The sequence below is a fragment of the Squalius cephalus genome (assembly GCF_949319135.1).
Source record: "Squalius cephalus genome assembly, chromosome: 5".
Taxonomy (NCBI): Eukaryota; Metazoa; Chordata; class Actinopteri; order Cypriniformes; family Leuciscidae; genus Squalius; species Squalius cephalus.
The window spans coordinates 44799823-44822322 of NC_137126.1; the positions used below are offsets into that span (position 1 = coordinate 44799823).

At 35.1% G+C, this 22500-nt stretch overlaps 2 protein-coding genes across 6 annotated transcripts in view; both read left to right on the top strand.

Annotated features, from left to right (window-relative positions):
- sh2b3 (SH2B adaptor protein 3) overlaps positions 1-11435 on the top strand; it is a 48574-nt gene extending 37139 nt beyond the window's left edge. The window contains exons 5-8 of the mRNA XM_079872479.1: positions 2983-3068; positions 3459-3676; positions 4425-4596; positions 9712-11435. Of these exons, the coding sequence (XP_079728605.1) occupies positions 2983-3068; positions 3459-3676; positions 4425-4596; positions 9712-10058 (823 nt within the window). The 3' untranslated portion in view covers positions 10059-11435. The remainder of the gene's footprint in view (positions 1-2982; positions 3069-3458; positions 3677-4424; positions 4597-9711) is intronic.
- Positions 11436-14860: 3425 nt separating this feature from the next.
- The window catches only part of gak (cyclin G associated kinase), a 41892-nt gene continuing 34252 nt past the window's right edge, over positions 14861-22500 (top strand). For 4 of the 5 annotated variants that reach the window (XM_079872457.1, XM_079872460.1, XM_079872458.1 and 1 more), the window contains exons 1-4: positions 14861-15212; positions 20046-20107; positions 20904-20963; positions 22127-22241. In XM_079872457.1, the coding sequence (XP_079728583.1) occupies positions 15068-15212; positions 20046-20107; positions 20904-20963; positions 22127-22241 (382 nt within the window). In that variant the 5' untranslated portion in view covers positions 14861-15067. The remainder of the gene's footprint in view (positions 15213-20045; positions 20108-20903; positions 20964-22126; positions 22242-22500) is intronic. The other variant, XM_079872461.1, reaches the window with a different exon arrangement.

Below are 22500 nucleotides of genomic sequence, written 5' to 3' on the forward strand. Positions count from 1 at the left end.
TTGTGTGTGTGTGCACACGAATGTTTCATTTCCTTTTATTGGTGTGAGGGTACTGAGAACTCAAGCCTGTGTGAATATATCAATGTGAGTTTTAGGAAGAGAGAGAGAGTGAGGTCTTCCTGTTATTCTGATTACTAAGAATCTCAAGAACTCGACTCAGCACATCTCATGGCCTCCTTTCTCTCCATGCCCCCTGCTCTCTCGTTTTCTTTGCCTTGTTTTATTTTTCTTATGTTTCTTTCTTTTTTCTTTCTTTTTTTTACCTTTAACCTTTTTTTTTTTTTTTTTTTTTTTTTTTTGCTTGTCCAAGAATTACAAGACACATTTCCTGACTCGAACCAAAAGCTTTTGTGCTGCTCTCTCCCGCAACTTCCCCAAACGCCCCTCCCTGAGTCTTGCTTCTGCTCTCTTCCTCTGTTCTTTCCTTCATTTCGTCCCTGTAGGTTTCAAAGCGACGTCTGTTTTTCTGTCTAATAGCGTCTGTTCTCCTCTCTACACAGTTTCTCGCTGTATTCATTGCATTTTTGTTTGATTTTTTTGATTTATGTATATGTATCACAAATAGATAGAAAGAAAGTGAGATACTTAAAATAATATTAATATAATAAATCCTATATAGTTTAAATTAAATACATAAATATTATATATACATATACACACACACAGGGGCTGGACAATGAACCTGAAACACTGGCCAGTGTAGTGTGAAGGTTTCATGTCTATATATACAGTACAGGCCAAAAGTTTGGACACATTACTATTTTTAATGTTTTTGAAAGAAGTTTCTTCTGCTCATCAAGCCTGCATTTATTTGATCAAAAATACAGAAAAAAAAATGTAATATTGTGATATATTATTACAATTTAAAATAATTGGTTTTCAATTTATTATACTTTAAATTATCATTTATTTCGGTGATGCAAAGCTGAATTTTCAGGATCATTACTCCAGTCTATCAAATGATCCTTTAGAAATCATTCTAATATGATGATTCATTATCAAAGTTGGAAACAGTTCTGCTGCCTAATATTTTTTCATAACCTGTGATACTTTTTTAGGATACTTTGATGAATAAGAAAAAGAAAAAAGAAAAGAAAAAAAAAGAAGCAAATGTTTTCAAGATAGAAATCTTTTATAACAACAATATACACTACTGGTCAGTAATTTGGGGTCAGTATTTTTTTTTCTTTATTTTTTTTAAATAAATCAATAATTATTCAGCAAGGATGTGTTAAATTGATAAAAAGTGATAATAAAGAAGATTTATATTAAAAAAAAAATTATTTTGAATAAATGCAGTTCTTTTTAACCTTTTATTCATCAAATATATTAGGCAGCAGAACTGTTTCCAACACTCATAATAAATCAGAACATTAGAATGATTTCTAAAGGATCATGTGATTGACTGGATGTCACATGTGACACTGAAGACTGGAGTAATGATCCTGAAAATTCAGCTTTGCATCACCGAAATAAATGATAATTTAAAGTATAATAAATTGAAAACCAATTATTTTAAATTGTAATATATCACAATATTATATTTTTTTCTGTATTTTTGATCAAATAAATGCAGGCTTGATGAGCAGAAGAAACTTCTTTCAAAAACATTAAAAATAGTAATGTGTCCAAACTTTTGGCCTGTACTGTACGTGGCCTGGTGGTGTGAAGGTTCATTTTAATGTGAAGGTTAACATCAGAGCAATAGCACAGCTGTACATAAAATATTGCAGTTCACACAACATAATGGGAGACATATCAGAGTTCAGAAAAGGACAAATTGTTGTTGCTCGTCTCGCTGGCTCATCTGTGACCAGGACAGTAAGTCTTTGTGGTGTATCGAGAGCTCTGGTATCGAGGGTAATGTCGGCATATCTCCACATAGGACGAACCGCATCCAACAGGAGTAACTGTGTCCTGTCTGAAAGGGATGTCCAGGTACTACTAACCCGGATTGTATCCAAAAAACCACAGCTGCTCAACTCCACAGAGTCCATATTCATGGTCGGGATGCTATAGCCAAACCTTTGGTCACTCGTGCCAGTGCCAAATGTTAGTTTCATTGGTGCCAACAGTGCAAATCTTGGGCTTAAACATGTATCGTTCTCTGATGTATCCACATTCACTGTCTTTCCCACATCCGTGGAAGTTACAGTGTGGAGAATCTCCAAAGAGTCTGAACTCCCGGACTGTTGATGCTCAGAGTGAGACACGACGGTGGATCAGTGATGTTTGAGCTGTAATATCATGACATTCCCGACTGTGCTTGATGGACTACCGAAGCATTCTGAAGGACCATGTGCTCCTAATGTTTTAAACTGGTGCCGTGTATCAGCATGATAATGTACCAATACACACAACAACACTTGTGACAGAATGGTTTGATGAATATTAAAAAGTGAAGTTGAACATCTCCCAAGGCCTGCACAGTCACCAGATCTAAAGATTTTTGAGCCACTTTGGAGTATTTTGGAGTCAGAAAACGTGACTGACCGCTGTTCTGGAAGAGGAATGGGTCAGAATCCCTCTGGCCACTGTGAAGGACTTGTATCGGTCATTCCCAAGACAAACTGAGGCTGTATTGGCCGCAAAAGGAAGCCCTATATATATATATATATATATATAACCCGTGTTAAATTCTTTAACATCTCTGTTTTGATTATTTGAAGAAATTTGACACAAAATTGAATTAAAAATGCAAATAACTTTCTATTTAAGCACTTTCTATTTAATATGTGCGACAAAAGTGTAGTTTTAGGGCATATGTTTTAGGGCCTCTTATGGATCGCATAAAAATAAAACGTTTATGTTACCACGTGTGTTTGCTATACAAAGTTTAGCTTTTCTTAGTCATCAAACAATGTGGACGTACCTTAGCATATGTGATGTGATGTTATTGACAGTGTGACATTGTGGGACCTCTTCATCATGCAATTAAAGAAGTTCATAGATGTTTATGAGAGTGTGTGTGTGTGATTCCAGGTCAGATAGTGTGGATGGAGAAGCGTTTCCTGTTAGTGACTCACTGAATGCAGTTCGCAGAGGGAGCACAGAGCCCAGCGGCCAGGGTGAGTCACGCACATACACACACATACACTTTCTCTCTTCCTGTCTTCTGTTTTTCTCTCTTATTGATATTAATGCAAGTACTCTAAACAGCTTCAAAAGCATTTGTTGTCAACTCGATCAAAACAGATCTTAATAACTGGTGTGAACGGGACCAAAACTCTCAATTTTGATTCTTTATTGTTCATATGTTTTAGTTATACAGTTGAAACAGTGTCACAGTTACATTCGCTGCATAGATTTCCACTGCAACACATTTTTCACTCATTTTTATAAACTAGCATTTGAGATGAAACTATTTTGCATGATAATCGACCGCTTGCTTTAGGTAGAAAATCAGATGAGAGTCATATTCAGATGTCTGTAAACACATGTCTCGTGTGCCTCCACAGCCTCTCTGGGATTTGGAGTGCTCACAGAGCACGCCTACAATAAAACGGATCACTTCCTGTCCTCTTACCCATGGTTCCATGGGCCCATATCACGTGTGCGGGCTGCCTACCTTGTACAGCATGCCGGGGTCAGCGGTCATGGGAACTTCCTGGTGAGACAGAGCGAGACACGGAGAGGAGACTATGTCCTCACGTTTAACTACCAGGGCAGAGCAAAGGTAATAATAACTCAGCATCATCATTATCATGAATATTATTTTCATTAGGGATGTTCAGTATATCAGTCACCAAATGGTTATTGCTCAATTTTGTGTTTAAATGTATTATTATTATTATTATATATATTGTATTTTAGAATTTTTTGTGTTAAGCAAACCCTGTTAAGCAAATAATATCAGTGCTTATTTTTTCATATTGAGTCTGTATAATGTATTTCTGAATGTTTTAAAAGCATTAAACAATTATTATCTTTTTTTTCTTTTCTTTTTTTTTAACTGTACATTATACCGTTTTGTGAAACACACGCACTCAAAAAAGCCAGAATATGATATTTTCAATTTAATTTATAAAACTGTATCCCACAATGCAGTGCTCAACCTAATCTTCCATTTCCATTTTTTATATCTCTGTATCCATTTATTATTATTATTAGACATTTTACACAAATTTGAAATAAAAATGCAAAATAACTTTTTCTATTTAAGTGCATTTAATATTTTATTAATTAAAAATAATTATATTTACTTAAATTTAAATGCATTAAAATAATGGAATATTTTATTAATTAAAACACCTATATTTACTTAAATATAAATACATTATTTTAATGTAAGCATTACATTTAAAATTATTAACACAACGTTTTCTATTTGATCACTATTCACATCAATATTACTGTTGCAAATTATTTTCTCTGTTTATGTCAGTATTTATAATGCGTTTTCCACTGTTTTTCTTCCTTTGCAGCATTTACGTCTATCTTTAACCGAATGGGGTCAGTGTCGTGTGCAGCACCTGCGTTTCCCATCAGTCATGGACATGCTGAATCACTTCCGCAACTGTCCTATCCCACTGGAATGTGGCGCCGCACGTGACGTTACGTTGGCCAATTATGTGCGGGTAAACCCCACTCACACAGGTGAGACTAGAGGTATTTGCACATGTAAATATATACAGTATAGCACAACTTTTTAGCCGGTGTTATGAAACCCTGCTCCTAAGCTGTGCAGTGTGAAACGATGCAGTGTTAGAATGTTATTACTAGATGCTTAACAACCGACAACCAATCGCATGCCTGAATTCACGTGCTTTGCACCGTCACAGAAACACACAGAAACTGTTAAATGGTGGCGTAAAACACGTCAGCTGGTGTGAAGAAGAGACCGTTTTATTCTTATCTTTATAGTCCATTAGTACAGTCTGCTAGAGGGCAACAGTTTCGCAGTTGATCCGTGATCCGTACGGACGAGGCCCGGTTCGGCACGCACGTGAATCGCGGATTAATTGTCAAGTTTAACCATCATAGAGTAAAAGTTTATCACTTGCACGTTTTTTTTTTTTCTTGACAATTTGCACATTCAAGAGATTTGAAACCATTCAAGCGCAAGAAGAGGTGACAAAGAACACCGAATTGATTCCTCTTTCGCGTCTCCTTGCGCTTGAACGGACACATACACATCAAATTGTTAAAATACCCGTCTCAGCAAGTATTTTTGTTTACGCAGTCGGTTATGTCTTAAAGGTACAATATGTAAGAATTTTGCATTAAAATATCCCATAATCTCAAGGGCAGTGTTATATATTTTGTTAAGTTGATTACTTACAATATCCCAAATTACTTACAATATCCCAAATGTTTCCAACTATTTTTAAATCGTGAGAAAATTGCGATTTTAACCAAGGAAAAGGGGCGTTAGAGCAGGGGGGAGCTGGGAGTCGCCAGTCAATTGCGTCATATCCGCGTTACCCTCGGTTTCCGCTCGTACTGTGTGGAGTCCTGGACAAAGGCGGAAGTCGTAGTTGTAGCGTCTGTAAACGTTAGCTTGTTTCTTGCAGTCGTTATGGAACACAATTATTCTTTACCGATTGCAGCTGGTTCTGTCGACAAAGCATGCTTAATTTTATATTTTCCAAATGTAGCATTCGGTAATAGTTATGTTTATGTAAGGGAAGTATTATTGCTTTAGATTTGTGTTTAGTTTATTGACATTGTTTATCACGTCTGGTGTTTATGGCCATGTAAATAAATATAGCATGTGTTATACATAAAGATTAATCAGTATTTTGGCAAATGATGTGGGTATGTTCGAATGTACTTTTACAATTGTTTAGAACACGTAAAACTGCGCCGCGTTATCACAACAATGAATTCGACATACAGTAACATCTATGATAACCAATTTAGTATTAAACCTTACTTTTTTTGCGGTTAATTCATTTTAATGAAATAAAAGTGTGATGAGGTTCAAGAGTCAGGAAGGAAGAAGACAGGAGTCGGCGTGACTGGGACTCGTACTTTATTAAAATAAAGCAAAACAAACAAAAGTCGTGCACAACGCGCGTTCACCGTGGCAACCGCGACGGCACAAAACAGTTCAAAAATGAGAGCTCGGATCCACCGGTTTTCTTTCTCTGCGTCCAATTTTCTCTTCAGTCTCTCTCTCGTTCCAGCGCGCGGCTTATAAGCGGTCTCTCCACGCGGATCACAGCAATAAGACACAGGTGTTCGTCATTTGCACTTTACCTACTTGCGTCCCGCTCGTCTCTTCTCTCTCCCATTACAGACCGCGCTGAACCCACTGATCTATATAGAATGTCATAACACGCCCCCCTCGCCACAAAAAGCATGTCATTATAAAAATAGAACTTAGCCTCATCCATGAACATGATTTTTCGATTCCCGTCTGACTGATTTACATCCACGGTGGAGTTTAAAACGACAGTTCCCATCATTCCACGCTCATTCACATCGTCATCAAGCTACGCCGTTGTTGTTGTTTGGAATGTAGCGCCCTCTAGCGGCAAAAATTCTTGCATATTGTACCTTTAAGTGAACGTAACCAGTTGAGAAAGAAATCAGATGTGTATGAGTATATTGATCCGTTCATTATGTCTTAAAGTGACAGCAGCCTATACAAATCTGCAAATCAGATTTCCGCACGCAAAATATGCGGGGGTTGCATGATTTCATAATTCCCGCATTTTCGTTGCAAAAAAGTCAGCTTATCTTAGCAGAAAGTTGAAAAATGTTGCATTTACTTCACACAAGAGCAGCCATTTTCCCCTGTTGCCATGGGAACGTTATGAAGTGACTTTATTACAGTTGTAAGTATATTAGTAGTATGTAAATTTACGTTACAGTAAGAGATTGCACTTTGTTCATTGGAAGCACTTATTTTAACAGAAGTTGTCTGTTTTGTATAGCTACCTCTAAAATAGGAAGCACACATTTTATTTTTTTATATTTTATTTATTAATTTTTACAGAAGTTGTAGCATATTCCTTTTGTAAAGCTACAGAACTTGTTTGACTCATGAATGTTTTGTAAGTTTGAGCCATGTGTTTATTAAGGTCTGAAATAAAACAAGATGAGAACTTAAATATTCCCAGCACTTTCTGTGATGTAGTTCCCGCAATTTCATTGCATAAATATCCCGCATATTCCATCGCATTTTTTAAGAAAACGTGCCGCATAATCAAGGATTTTTGCCCGCGACAATCACAAAAAAACTCCGCGTTTTTCTGGAAGGACTGTTTAATGTTAATTAAACAATAAAACACATCTTCAACAAAGATTAATCTATATTTAATTTATACAGTGAACACTATAGTGTTATTTTACAATTTACTGACTGCATTTCTGTTCCTGAATACTACTGTTTTAACTTTATTTGTAACTTTGTTATATTGTATATATCTATGATTGTAATTGGTGTATATGTTCTTATTTTATTACTGACTTTTATCTTTAATGTTATTAATTTTAAATAAATTATTAATTTTATTGCTGTGGTATCGATGTACTTAAAGTGGTCTTTTAGTAATAAATGAAAAGCAAAGTTACATTCAATTTTTTTTTTTTTTTTGCTGATCCGAAAAACGATCCAATCCGTGACTCAAAAACTGCACTATGATCCGAAGCGTGGGTTTAGGGATCCATTGCACCACTACAGTCTGCAGTGTATAATATAAAGACGTGCAATATTAGAGCTTTTATATAAACAGGTCGCACACGTCTCTCCTCCAATCAATAACAATGACACCGCAGATAAGGACATTAACCCAGGGTTTAGGAATGTACAGTGTGAAACGTCAGTTCATGTGAATACCGAGGATTCATTGTTAACCCCGGGTTAAATTATGAGCATTGTGAAACATGGAGGAAGATAGCGCAGGATTAATGCAACTAATAATGCATTAATGCTTAATGCACGCAATATAACATAAGTGGGAAAAAACTCACTTAAGCATCCTTTTACACATACAATAAAGTGCAACAGATGTTTTTTTAGTAGACAAATTGATTTGAATCACTTCTGAGTCATTTTTATATTTTAATGTAAACCATCTGATCGTAATTGTTATTATAAGTAAACATGTTTGATTTATTCACCAAAGCCAATTTTTTCACATATTTGGTGCTTGGCAAGAATTAATTTTGAGCTTATGTGTAATGTAATATATTGCAATGTAATGTGTGTAAACCACATTAAATAGCATAATAAAAATGTTTAAATAATCTTTGGCTAGTTTATGTGATCATACAAAGTAATAAAGGCGATATTTATTGCACTGTTAAAATACAATATATAATGTTCGGGCAGCTGAAGCCATGCATACAATTTCTTTTTTGTCTCTGTCTGTCACACACTTTGAGCTCGGCAGGAGCATTTCCCTCTTGTGCTTTGTGGTTTAGATGGGTTTTAGTAGTTCTGAGAGACCTGACACAAGGAAACATGCACTCTCTCAAACACACACGCATCCATACACTTTTATGCATATCATCACGACTACAGACTAACCTGCCATCAAGTCTCTGTTTCCTGCTGTCCCACCCTCACAAGCTGTAATAATGTGGTCAAGCACAAACACGCACATATACACAAATACCATGTTTTATCACACACATTTACTAACATGCTCTAGTATGTGCTCATACTTCAATACACTTCAAGCACACACACTCTTACTGTGACACTCGCAGAGGGTGCAGATGTTGTAAATGTGAAGACGATGCCCTCTATGGGATACAGGGAGCATCTATGCTTATTGAGGAAATATTATTCAATCCAAGAAATAAAATGCTGGGGGGGGGGGGGGGAAGAAGTCGTCAAAACTAGTCAATCTATTTATGTGAATAACTGTAGTATAATCTACCATTCAAAAGTCTGAGGTAGGTAAGATTTTTTTATATTTTTGTTTGCTAAAAAAATGGACTACTTTCTTACAGTATTTTACATCTTACATTAAATATTTCCATACAATGCTCCCTGTATCCCATATAGGGCTTCATCTTCACATTTACAACATCTTCACCCTGCAAATAGATTGACAGTGGTTTTTGTTTCCTGTGATGCATATCTAAATTTTCAGCATCATTACTCCAGTCTTCAGTGTCACATGATCCTTCAGAAATCATTCTAAAATGCTGATTTCATGCTTAAACTAAATGATGAAAACAATGTTCAAAACAGTTGTGCTGTGCTTTTATATTTTTGTGGAAACTGATATACATTTGTTCAGGATTCTTTGATGAATTGAATAGAAAGTTTAGAAATACATATTTTATTTGAAATATAAATACTTTGTAAAATTATAAATGTCTTTACTGTCACTTGTGATCAATTTAATGCATCCTTGCTAAATAAAAGTATCACTTTATCGTTCAAAAGTGTAATAAACAGTAATATTAAACTAAATATCTAACAAAAGTAATATTTAAAAAATCATTATTTAGAGATGGTCAGCTCTAGAAATTGCTTTTGTGATAGTCTTTTTTTTTTTTTTTTTTTTTTGTACAATTCATAGAAAGTAACTGGTCATAACTGAATTTTACAAATAAAAATGTCGAACTTCTGAGTGTAGTGTTCGTCATCATAGGCAGATGGAGCAATTTGTGGTTCTACATTTATGTGTTCATGAAAACTTCATTAACTAAAATTAAACTGAAAACCAAAATGCTAAACTAGTGAATTTTTGATAACTGTAATAACTGTTGCGCTGATGAAGTGTTTTGTCTGTTCCATGTCTCTAGGTCCGAGTTCGGCTGTGGGCTCTCCGGTGCTGGTGCCCTTCTCTCGCTGGAGCTCAGAGCCGAGTCTGGCTCACTGCAGCCCGGATTCATGCCCTCACATGGCCCAGTCGTGTTCGCCCCCCTCAGCGTTAGTCGAGCTCCCGCACCGCACACCCCCTTCCCTTCCAGATCGGCCCGTTCCCGTTCCCGTTCCCCTGCGCCGGAGCGAGTCAGTGGGCCGCAGAAACCTGCTCCGCCACCCCAACCCGCTGCCGCCCCTCCTGCCCAACCGGGACTCTGACTATGAACTGGAGCCGCTGGACAGGGGGCGCAAGAGAGCCATCGACAACCAGTACATGTTCTTCTGACAGAGACGGGATGAAAAAGCAAACAGAAGAAGCCACGGATGCTCCAGGATTCCCGCCCGGATGGAGACTTCGACAGAGATCTAGTCGTGCACAAGACTCGGCGGGGTAACCGTGCGATGCACGCGTCTGAACGATACCGCCAGAGCCCTGACATCTCACCATGACAGCTGTCTACCTTGTTAATATATTATACAGATGTTTCACTATCAGATCTGTGTGTATTGTAGAATAACTAAAGTAGGAAGGAGAAGCGGGCAGCTGCTCATGGGGATACAGAGCATTTGTCGAAGATAGTGGAATGGGAAAGTTTCACAATGGCTAGTCAGTAAGTTGAACACAAACCAAGGGTCAATCCAAACACGTCTGTGTGTGTCTACACTGGAAGTGGCCGACATTGCGACAACTTGAGGTCGTCTACACTGGAAGCGTTCACAGACCAGTCCGCTGCAAGCTTGAGACTACACTCGAGCCATTAGTAAAATGACAATAAAATCATTACTAAAAAATAAAATTTATTTTCAACAGAGATCTGTTATAAAACTGATTTTGCGTGTGATAGTATTATACTTCATTTGACATATGTTAGTATTCTTACAACTGCAGATGCATATGGTTAAATACATCAAAAATGATTAAAATTAGTACATTAGACCAGAAACATCTGGAGCTGGCTTTGATATATAACGGTCAGAAGTTATTTAAACATGTAGAGAATACAATTTATAGATTTGAAATAAAATCACGTCATTTTGGATGTGAAATGGAGAAACGGGGCATCCGCTTTAAGTGCTTACAGTGTAGACCGCTCTGATATTTATAACCGGAGCAACTTAGTTGTGTCGTGTTGCCACATGCCAAACTCGTCCGATGTAGATACTGTGTTAAACATCTTAAAGATCCAAATAGTTTAGTCTGGCTGCACACACACACTTTCAGATTGTTTAATTAATGTTCAGTTGTAGTAATACACAGGTTTCTATATGTTTCGTGTATTAGAAGACCAAATTATATAGACCACATTTTGGTCGCATAGCCGAGGCCTAGATGTAGTACGTCTCTCAACACAGTGAGTCATGTCATCTTGGATTCTAGAGGTTTACATTTTAACTGACCAAAGAATAAAATGAACCAAAACCAATCCAGCATTATAGCCAATAAGTTTTATTACACCTAAATTGTTATGAATTTGTTTAAACCTGTGAATTAATTCTTTCTATCTGTTTTAACACATTTTAACCCTCATGTGTTTCATGGCTTCATAAGCTGTGGAAATACTACTTTTAAACTAACAGCTACAAAAAATCTGACGCCATAAATAGTTGATATTAAGCTATTTGTCTGTCGTTTTTTAGTAAATGCATTACCAAAAAAAAAACATTGCTCAACGTTTTCGGAGCTGTGTCTCCTATGTGTCTCTTTGAATCGTTGTGAATGTCTTACTTTGTGCTTAACACTACCATGATAGTCAAATCTGTATCAAGTGCAGATACCCAAATCACTTTATATCTCATTCACAGATCATTTGGAAATCTCACATTTCACCCCTAAGTCAAAAGAAAAGGATGTATATATATATATATATATGTATGTATGTATATGTGTGTGTGCATGTGTGTGTACCTGATTAATCCTACGTTGTGAGGACCAAATGACCCCACAAGGATATTGCTACCAGTAATTAATTTTTTTTATTTTTTTTTGGTCCCCATGAGAAAAATAGTACTAAGTAATGTTTTTTTGTAAATGTAAAAATGCAGAAAGTTTTTTTTTTTTTTTTTTTTTTTTTAGGTTTAGGGGTATGGGATAAAGTATGCAATTTGTACAGTATATAATTATTATGTCAATGGAAAGTCCTCATAATGATAGAAATACCTCTGTGTGTGTGTGTGTGTGTGTATACGCATGCTTGTTTAAATAATTTATGAGGACAACATTTTGCATAACGACATTACACTGGTATTACAACGTAAATGTGGTTTATGAGGACATTTCCTGAGTCCTCGCAATTAAAATGGCTTAAAAAAAACATACCATGTTTTATTAAAAATGTAAAAATGCAGTTTTCTGTGATTGTTTAGGGTTAGGAGATTGAATATACAGTTTTTACAGTATAAAAACCATTATGCCTATGGAATGTCCTCATATAATGATAGGTGTGTATGTGTGTGCGTGTGCATAATCATATATTTACTAATATATCATATTTTTACTATATTTATTGAAAAAAATATGTAATTATATTAAAACGAAAAAAATTAGGCCTTCATTTTTAGGACCATAAATAATTCTCATAATACTTTATTCGCGTGTTTTACAATTACTGTATTACAGTACTTTTATACAATCTAAAACAAAAATTGAAATTCAATGTACAATTAAGACTTTTCTTCTGGTTGTGGGGTGAAATATGACTGACATATTACAGACAGGTTTTGTGCGTTCATACAGTCGTCAATGATTGATGCAAAGCAAGAAACTTTTCTATACTCTCTCCTCCTCTTCTGCTTTGCTGCAGAATTCGGTCTCTGCTCCGCTCCTGCTACTCTTCATCGGCCGTTGTGTTTTCGTAACCACAAAGAACCGTTTCACACTCAAAGAATTGGCAACCACATTCTACACTCTATAATTATATCATTTAACATGATATGAATACAAGCATACCTGTGTATCACTACCTCGCATTGCATTGTGGACTGTGTGTTCCAGGTGGACTGTTCTTTTATGATTGGACGGTGTCAGACTATTCAGTTGCTTGTGTCATTGACATGCATGTCCACTAATAAGTGATGTGCTCAATTCAATCATCAGAGTATTTAAATGACTATGCTGCTTTGCAAATGACCCAGAATGTCCTTTTGTAATTAGAAAACACTTGTTTTTTATGCAAATACGTTTCTAACACAATTTTTAACACGTACAGATTCAATTTCGTATTGCTGACTTTATCAGAAAACAACAGCTGCTTTGTCCGGTGATGATTTGCTTACTCCAAACGTAGTGCTCAACGGGCCATATTGACAAAGTACATCTCAGAGTCAAGTGCACTGTTATATAATGTGATGGAAATGGGAAGATCTGGGGCCGGTCGCATAAACCGTTCAGACTAGTCGCATTTTGTTTCTTTAAGACTGTTCATAACTGTTTCAAGTCAGTTATATAAAAACAGAGATTTGATGGTAGAAAGTAAGGCTGCCCCTTGACACTCTAGTTGGACATACTAGTACTTAAGACACAGTCTGAACATAAGGGCTATGTTATGCAACCGGCCCCTGATCCTGAAGCTGTGCACTTTGAGATGCTTTGTACATACAGGCCCTGAACTGCACCACACCCTCAAAGTTCAACTGATGAATGTATGTCCTCTCTCTCTATACTGTTGTTACTCTGAGACGTATAAGTGCACTGTAAACCCCTGGGCTTTACCCTCAGCTAGTTTAACCACTCCACCACGGCTTTCTGATCAAACTTTCCTGTTACTTTCCATGTAGCAATATGCATATTAAATTATATCAACTGTATTTTTGATATTTTTAGGGGGAAAAATAAAGTACATTTTTCAGTCCACTAAGTATTTTTTGGTTCTTTGTGATGGGTATATTAAACAAAATATAAGAAATATTGTTTTAGGCACACACAATATTAATATCATAATGATTTAACACTCAAATAAGTTTTGATTTTGGAAAGCATTCATATGTTACACCAAAACCTTCTGCTAAATGAATACATGTAAATGTACTATGGTTCTGTTTGATTAACAACACTTAAAAAGCATCTTAAAAAAATGACCATGGTATTACTGAAATACTTTGACTATTTTTTAGAAGTCATACAGTATATATATGTGTGTGTATATATATATATATATATATATATATATATATATATATATATAAATATAAACAAAAAATATATATATCCCTTAAACGATGATAATTCATGACTCATGATTTTCACTTTTTACCATTACTGTACAGTAAGTATACAATATTAAAAATGAGATATTAGAAAATGACTGTAATACAATAATCTAATATTTATAACATAAATATGTCATTAAGAATTGTTTAATATTATATAATGTTTTGCAGCATGGTAATTATAATGAATTATAATGCAAATATTAAACACTTTAAGTGATGGTAAAATTAGGATATATGATATCAGTATTATTTGATACAGTATATAGTACTTGCATTTATCGCCCCAACTTATAGCCAATTGTTTTCAATCACTTATGCTTGCACTATATTCATAAGTCAATGGATAAAACCTTCTACTAACTGAATATGTTTAAATGTCTATGGTAAGTTTGAACAACAACACTTCAAAAGTGCCACAAAAGTACCATGGTAGGCCTACTCTGCCATAATACTAAGGGATATTTTAAAGTATATCATAATATTACCATACTTTTTTTTTTGGTGAGGGTTTACTACCAAAAAGTATGTTTTAGGGTATGGTATTCTACATGTACTATGGGAGTTCCATGGTATTCTGGGAAGTACCTTGCAGTAGGCATACCATAAATACCATGGTGCATGAATTCCAGTACCATCCTATGCATCACTGACTGTGCCATTGTATTGCCACAGTATTGTAGACTTATTCTAAACATCTAAGGTTTGCATGTCAATCAACTTTGATGCATGAATAGAATACATTCCACTTCAAAACATACAATTCACTGACTTCCAGTTCCAACCATCTCAGTCACGCACATTTCAGATGTGAATGACAGACAGACCTGCCAAACCAGAGGAGAGTTTAACGCATCCCGTGTGCCTGACGTCACCGCCCCACGTCAGCACCTTGCGGAAATACATACCGCTGCGAGAGAACGGGTCGATCGGAACCAGCACTCGAGATGTTTTCACACTCCAATAGAGAGTTTCAAATCTAAATTAACGCATCATTATCTTGTCACGCCACTAGTTGAGTTTGTGCACTTGTTCTCCCATCCGGTGCCGGTTCCGGTTAACAGGCGCAACGGGAAAAAGAGGGACAAAATGTCCCTGTTCCAGTCAGCGCTCGATTTCCTGGCCGGGCCCGGCGGATCCGTCGGCGCCGCAAGCCGGGATCAGAACGACTTCGTCGGGCAGGTGGTGGAGCTCGGAGAGCTGAAGCTCCGGATCAAACGAGTCATTGCGGAAGGTAAAAGAATCATTCAAAATAGCATCAGGCTAGTCATGCTAACCTGGGTTTATGTTACTAACATGTATTTAATTTAAAACAGCTGTGAATTTGACTGTATTATGTCCATAATATATTATTATTCACACATATAAACATTGACTTTTGTGTTTATTTGGGAATTTAGCGTAATGACAATTGACTAAAACTCGCTGGCTAAGTTGTTAGCAAGTCACTTGGCTGTGATACACCTGACATGAACCCATATATTTCATATGCTAGTCTGTATGTTCTTGAGGCATTTAGACATATGCATGCAGTCATTCAATAGCACATCTATATAAATTGCCACGCCAGTAATAGTTCATATTTATGTTATATATGTTCTGTATATTTTAACTGCTCTTATATATATATATATATGTGTGTGTGTGTGTGTGTGTGTGTGTGTGCGCAGACTGCACCATGGTATTTACATGGGATTCTGTGGTGATTCAAAGAGTACTTTGATATATGTTCATAATAACATGAACTGACCATGGTATGTTTTGTTAGTGGCCTCTCGTCCCTTTAAAAAAAGTACTATGATAGTACCATGGTGTCACTATTTAGTGCTGTGAAGCATTGGAATTTATAATGGTACTAAATTTCACAAATTTACATCATATTCAAAGTAGCCTACTATGTTTTCCAATAAAGTCTTGTGTGTCAGATGACACAGTTAATAAGAGTTCTGTTCTCTTGTGCTTGAAAGACACATACATGCAAAATTATGTCAAAATGCCCGCCTCTGCAAGTGTGTTTGTAATGTCATAAACACAGTCACTTATGGCTTACGTGAAATTGAACAATTGAGAAAAAAAATGGATGCCTATCGTTATAATTGGTCTTAAAGTGACAGCATCAATATTCCTGCTGCAATTCCATTCATGTAAATCATCTTAAAGGGTAACTCTCGTCAAGGGTCTTTTAGTAATCTAGCCTACCTGAGGCAAACTTTCATTTAAAAGCATAATTAGAATGGAAACGCCACTTTTAAGTTTGACCGTATTTTCGTTTTCGGTCAAATTGCCTTTTGAATGGGAGTGCTTGGGGCACGACTATGATAGCATCAAAATCGCTATTTTTAAAACACTAAGAAGGCTCGACACAACATGAAACTTTGCTCGAAGTATCACCAGGGGCTCTACACATGAACTCGAGCATTGAGAACATTGTTTGTGTACACAGTTTACTAAAAAGAAAGATTTTGAACAACTTTCTAATTTTAGTCTTAGTAAAATTCAGACTCAGTTCATTCGCATTCGGAGATCAACTATTTTTGACTGACTAAATGCCGGCGGACACAGCTACAGTGAGTTGTTCAAAATCTTTCTTTTTAGTAAACTCTGTGTACACAAACAATGTTCTCAGTGCTGGAGTTCATGTGCAGAGCCCCTGGTGATACTTCCAGCACAGTTTCATGTTGTGTCGAGCCTTCTTAGTGTTTTAAAAATAGCGATTTTGATGCTATCATAGTCGTGCCCCATGCACTCCCATTCAAAAGGCAATTTGACCGAAACCGAAAATACGGCCAAACTTAAAAGTGGCGTTTCCATTCTAATTATGCTTTTAAACAAAAGTTTGCCTCGGGTAGATTCACAAAAAGACCCTCGGTTGCATTTTGGCGAGAGTTATCCTTTAACAATCAAACAACAAAATACAAAGAGAAAATCACTTTTGTAGCTTTAACAAATATTCATTATATTTAATTTATACAGTGAATTTATACAGTTTACATTTGATTATACAACTTCTGTACCTGAATACTGTAAGACCTACCTGAAAAACATAAAGCACTGTTTATTTCATTTGTTCTATTGTATTGTATACATCTATTTGTATTTATCTATGCTTGTAATTTATGTATTACTTGTTCTGCAGATGCACTCCCCTACAAAATCACCCCAATTATTTTATAATGATTAATTCTTTCCAAATAGAGCTGTTCAAGTCATCTGATGAAATTGTTTTCAAATTGCAGGAAAACAAGATATTGCAATGTCAGTTGTTTCCAATATCGTGCAGCCCTAACGTATATAAGCTTTTCATAATGTCAGTCTATATTGTGAATACTATATCGTTCAAAGGTTTGGGACTGGTTCCATTTTTATGTTTCTGATAGAAGTCTCTAATGCTCAACAAGGCTGCATTTATTTCATAAAATACAGGAAAACAGTAAAATATTATTACAATATTCTATATTATATTTGAATGTTTTAAAGTATAATTTATTCAAAGCTGAATTTTCAGCATCATTACTCCAGCCTTCAGTGTCACATGATCCTTCAGAAATCATTCTAATATGCGGATTTGCTGCTCAGGAAAAAATCTTCTTATTAATATTGAAAACAGCTGTGCTGCTTAATATATTTATAGAATTTTATGCGTTTTTTCAGAATTCTTTGGTTTGTTTTGACAAGGAAATCTTTGCTGTCACACTTTATCAAATTAATGTGCCCTTGCTGAATAAAAGTTTTTTGATTTTTTTTAAAGTGCAAATTGTTGTACTACATTATTTGATATTTGTTCATATTTTGACGTTATATCCATATAGCCATGTTCATATATTGATTGTTGTGTATTTTGCTCAGACCTGTGAGATCAGTGTATGTCCATAAACCCTCATATAACTGGCTCAGGTGTGTTGACATCTACAGGCCTCGAATTGAAACAGAGGGCATTCTGGGTAAACAGGAATGATTTACATGGTGGTGGTGATGAGGCATAGTGGTTCGAGGTCCAGGCTGGTAAACTGAAAGTTGGACGTTTGAACTATCTCAACCTCAGGTTTCTGTCTGTGTAATGACTGCACTGCCTGTTGCTTTGGATGAAAGCATCATTTTAAATGACAAAGTATCTGACTCAGTGTTGTTTGCATAGCTCTATATTCATTGCACCTCTTTGTTCTTTGTATCATATGACATTTCTGGACTGTAATGTTGGCAGGAATTTGTTTCCAGAAAGGTGAAATGAAAATGTTTGGACTCACTATACTTCATATTTAGCTGAGGTCTCTTGCTCTACATCTGTTACTGTGTTTTGCACCGTTCTTTTGCGCACTGTAACGTGAAACTCGAAAGCTTCTTTTGATTCGTGCAGTCTGACTCAGGCCTCCGCTGGTATTCATTTACTCCGTTGCCATGGTTACAGGTCGTTTTGGTCACTTGAGGATTGTTTCACAAGTGTTCATAAATACCTGTCATTGTCACTTTTGTTCGTGTAAAGACGTACACTCCTGTGCGTAGTTGACTTGATGCAGTCAGTCAACATCTGTTCATGGAGCCATACTTTTAATGTTTTATTATTGTTCATTTTAATAATCAGTCAGGCACATTCTCATATTTCTATCAATTTTTTTGGAGTGGAACAACAGAATTCTTGGAAGATGTGAAATGGACATTTTTTGTCTTTATGTATTCATGCATAACTTAATTGAGAGCCCTTTTTACTTTCTTAATACCTTAAAATCATTAGTGCATGCATATTATATTAAAATGACTTGCTTTTCAACAAACAACAAAGATCAGGGACTCACAAACTTTTTAGTCAGCTGAACACCTTTGACCTAAAATATTTACTTGACGTACCCTCTGCATTTTTAATCTAATATTTAATGTGTCAATGTGTCTTTATTCTTGGTTCTCTGATGTCAGTTAATGGTTGCATTATTATGCAGGGAAATAAATACAATATATATATTATTTTTTTCAGTAAGTTTCGTTTTAATTATTTTTGTGGACTCACTTTAGTTCGGGAACACATTCACTATTAACAATGAATTTTCCCTCAATAAACTCCTAATTTACTGCTTATTAATAGTTAGTACGGTAGTTGTTAAGTTTAGGTATTAGGATTATGTTCAATATGATCATGCAGAAAAAGGCATTATTATGTGCTTTTATAAGTACTAATAAACTGCCGATATCCTAGTGATATGCTTGCTATTGCTAATAAGCAACTAGTTAATAGTGAATTGGTCCCCAAACTAAAGTGTTGCCATTTTTATTTTAAAGTTATTTATTCTGATTATTACTTTTAAATAAATGTAGCTTTTCACCAACCCGTGTAAGCTATCGGTTAATAATTATTGGTTAATGTATTAGGAAGATGATAACCCTATAATCGATATTGTTCGATATATACACACTTTCCTGCTTTTACTTATTTACACTTTTCAGTAATTAATTAAATATTGGGTCTACGGATAAATGGCAAAAGTGTAGCAAATTTCCATTTGAAACACCACTTTGTCATAATTTATATTGTTTGCTAACATTATTTCTTGTTTTGAAGATTATTTATCCATTCTGTTAAGTTATGTTTTTACATTTCAGCCATATAATGTCAATTAGATGTTTTTAAATTCATTTATAGTGTTTTCTCCACGGCTCTGACTCTTGGTGAAATGTTGTGTAAAATGGTTGCTTGCGCTATGCAAAGAGACAGCGATCCTATCAGTGTTTCATTAATGTTGTGTCAAAGCTGCAGTCGTAATGAGATCATTTTTTCTGTGTCTCTCTGTTGAATAATGACTGCTGAAGCCAGACGTTTCTTTCTGTGTGAATGTTACATGTATAGACGTAAATGAATGAGTCAGTATTCCAGAGGATTTTATAGCGTGTCAATTACTGACTCTCACATGCTTTTTAATAGACTGATTCTAGAGTAGTCTGTGTTTTCAGAAATCAGCTGTCTCACGTCCTGTTTGTGCCACAATGCCAAGTCAGCACACAAATGAATCTGCCAGAATCTCATTTAGATTGGTGAACCTAAAATAAACCTAATGATGCAAAATGTTCCCTCTCTTTATAGGTGGCTTTGCGTTCGTGTATGAAGCCCAGGATTTGGGCAGCAGTAAGGACTATGCTCTCAAGGTATGATGACCTTATCACACACAAAACGTTAACATTCAGATTGTTTCAGATAATCAATACTGACTGCCATTATATGTGCTAATGAAGTTAAATATGCTCTACATAACAGTGGATTAATTAACATGTCTTCAAAGAGCAATATTCTCCCCCTTGGAGAGTTTTTAAAAATCTTTATTTTAGCGTTTTTATCCATATACGATCATAAAACAGTGCTATTGTTGTAAACTTAGACTATTCAAAAATAAAATCTTAATAAAATATAATAAATATTAGACTTCAACTTAACATTTATAATTTCGGTTAAAGTTTTTTTTCTTGCCAACTAATTGAAATAAGTTGAAGCACTAAAATGACTTAAAACTGAAATAAAAATAAATTAAAGCTAAATATTTATATTAAAATAGAAAAAATATATATATAAGAAAATTACAAATAATAATAATAACAAAGTTACCAACATTTTTAAATATTTAATTTAAATCTAATTCAAAATATGAATAAATACTATAATAGTATATAAATAATACTGAAATAATATGTCCATATAAGAACTCGTAAAACATCATCCATTCATCTCAAGTACTTAAACCCATAATGCACAAGATAGGCCTAGAATAAATCAAAGGTTACATAACACACACATGAATGTGGAAATTCACTTTAGACTCATTTATTCGGCCTGATATTTCAAGCATTTGGGGAATTTTTGACACTTTTTTTGTGGTAATTTTGCCTTTTGTCAACAGGTTTAAAAAATATGTTTAAAAAAGTGTGTTTTATTTGTGTTTGTGTGCAGAGACTTCTCTCCAATGAAGAGGAGAAGAACAAAGCCATCATTCAGGAAGTCTGCTTCATGGTAATAATTAAACGTTTTTAACCCTTAAATGCATAAATATTCTACCGGATCTATATCTAACACGGGTGACTCTCTAACTTCTGATATTATAAAAACAATTACAAACATATTTCAATACCTTTTGTTACTTTGAAGTATTCAATCTGTTATAAAATGTTGACGCATCTGTCATCGTCAGAGCTCATTTCCCCAGTACATTCAGCATTTGGCTCCTATTCTCTCAACCATATTCTTAAAACTATTGTTTTCAACATCTTTAAAATCAATTCTTTGACAGCTTCTTCACCAGATCCACCATCAAGTGACAGTGATGCTAATATTTGATTGCGGTACAGTACTTGCTCTGGATTAAATCGCTGAGCTGAATGGATCATGATAGTTGTCCATTCTTTTGTTTTATGCCTGCAGTAATTATGAGTGAAACATAAAGTCATCATTGTGTTTCAGAAATTCCCACCTTGAGTAGTAAAGGTGAATTGGACTTATTGAGTCAACAGAGATTCAATTATTGTTGCGCAGAAAAAATATACTTACACTATTACATACCTTGGGTCGCTAGCGATCCTATACACTTTTTACAAAAAATGAATTAGAAAACGGAATTCTTTTATTATTTTATTTTTTTTCTTGTTGTACTGTTTATGATGAATAGATTGAGGAATACTAAGAAAGTTGATGTCTAACTTTTAAAAAACGAATGAGGAGGAGGGTAGTGAATAACGTCCCAGGTCGATAAAGACCCGATGTATGTGTTTACGGGTTCATTTAACAAGTTAACTACATTATTACACAATGTCCTAACTAGGCACAGTTTTTGGTTACACTTTATTTTAAGGTGTACATATTACAGTGTAATTATACATTTAATAACCGAGTAATAATAATTAACTACATGTACTTACTATATGATTAGGGTTTTGGTTTAGGGTTAGTTGCGTGTAATTATGCATCATTTATAGTTACTACTACAGTAATTACATGTAACATGTGTAACAAGGACACTGTAAAATAAAGTGTTACCCAATTTGGTGAAGATGTTGCTGGCCAAAGCATCTCTTGCATTTTTCTTTCACCAGTTTGCAAAAAAAGAAAAGAAAAGAAAAAGGAGCATTACCCAGCAAGTTAAAACCTTTGTAAAAGCTATGTCCATGTGTTCTGTGTAGAAAAAGCTGTCTGGTCACCCCAACGTCGTGCAGTTCTGCTCTGCTGCGTCCATCAGTAAAGAAGAGTCGGACACGGGCCAGGCCGAGTTCCTCATCCTCACAGAGCTCTGTCGAGGTACGAGCACATCATCGCAAACACACTGAAAAGCATCAAGAAAAACACCTTAATGGAAAATTCATTTATTTTCTTTATTTTTTAAATACTTACAAATTATTATTTATTTTGTTTAATTATTGTTATTTGCAGGTATCTAATGACATGTTTTTGCATCTCAAAAAAATTAAGTATTTTAAAAATATTTATAATAGAAATAAAAATTGCAATATTTAAAAAAATCTTTTAAAAATAACTTTTTAAAGAAATTGAAACAAAA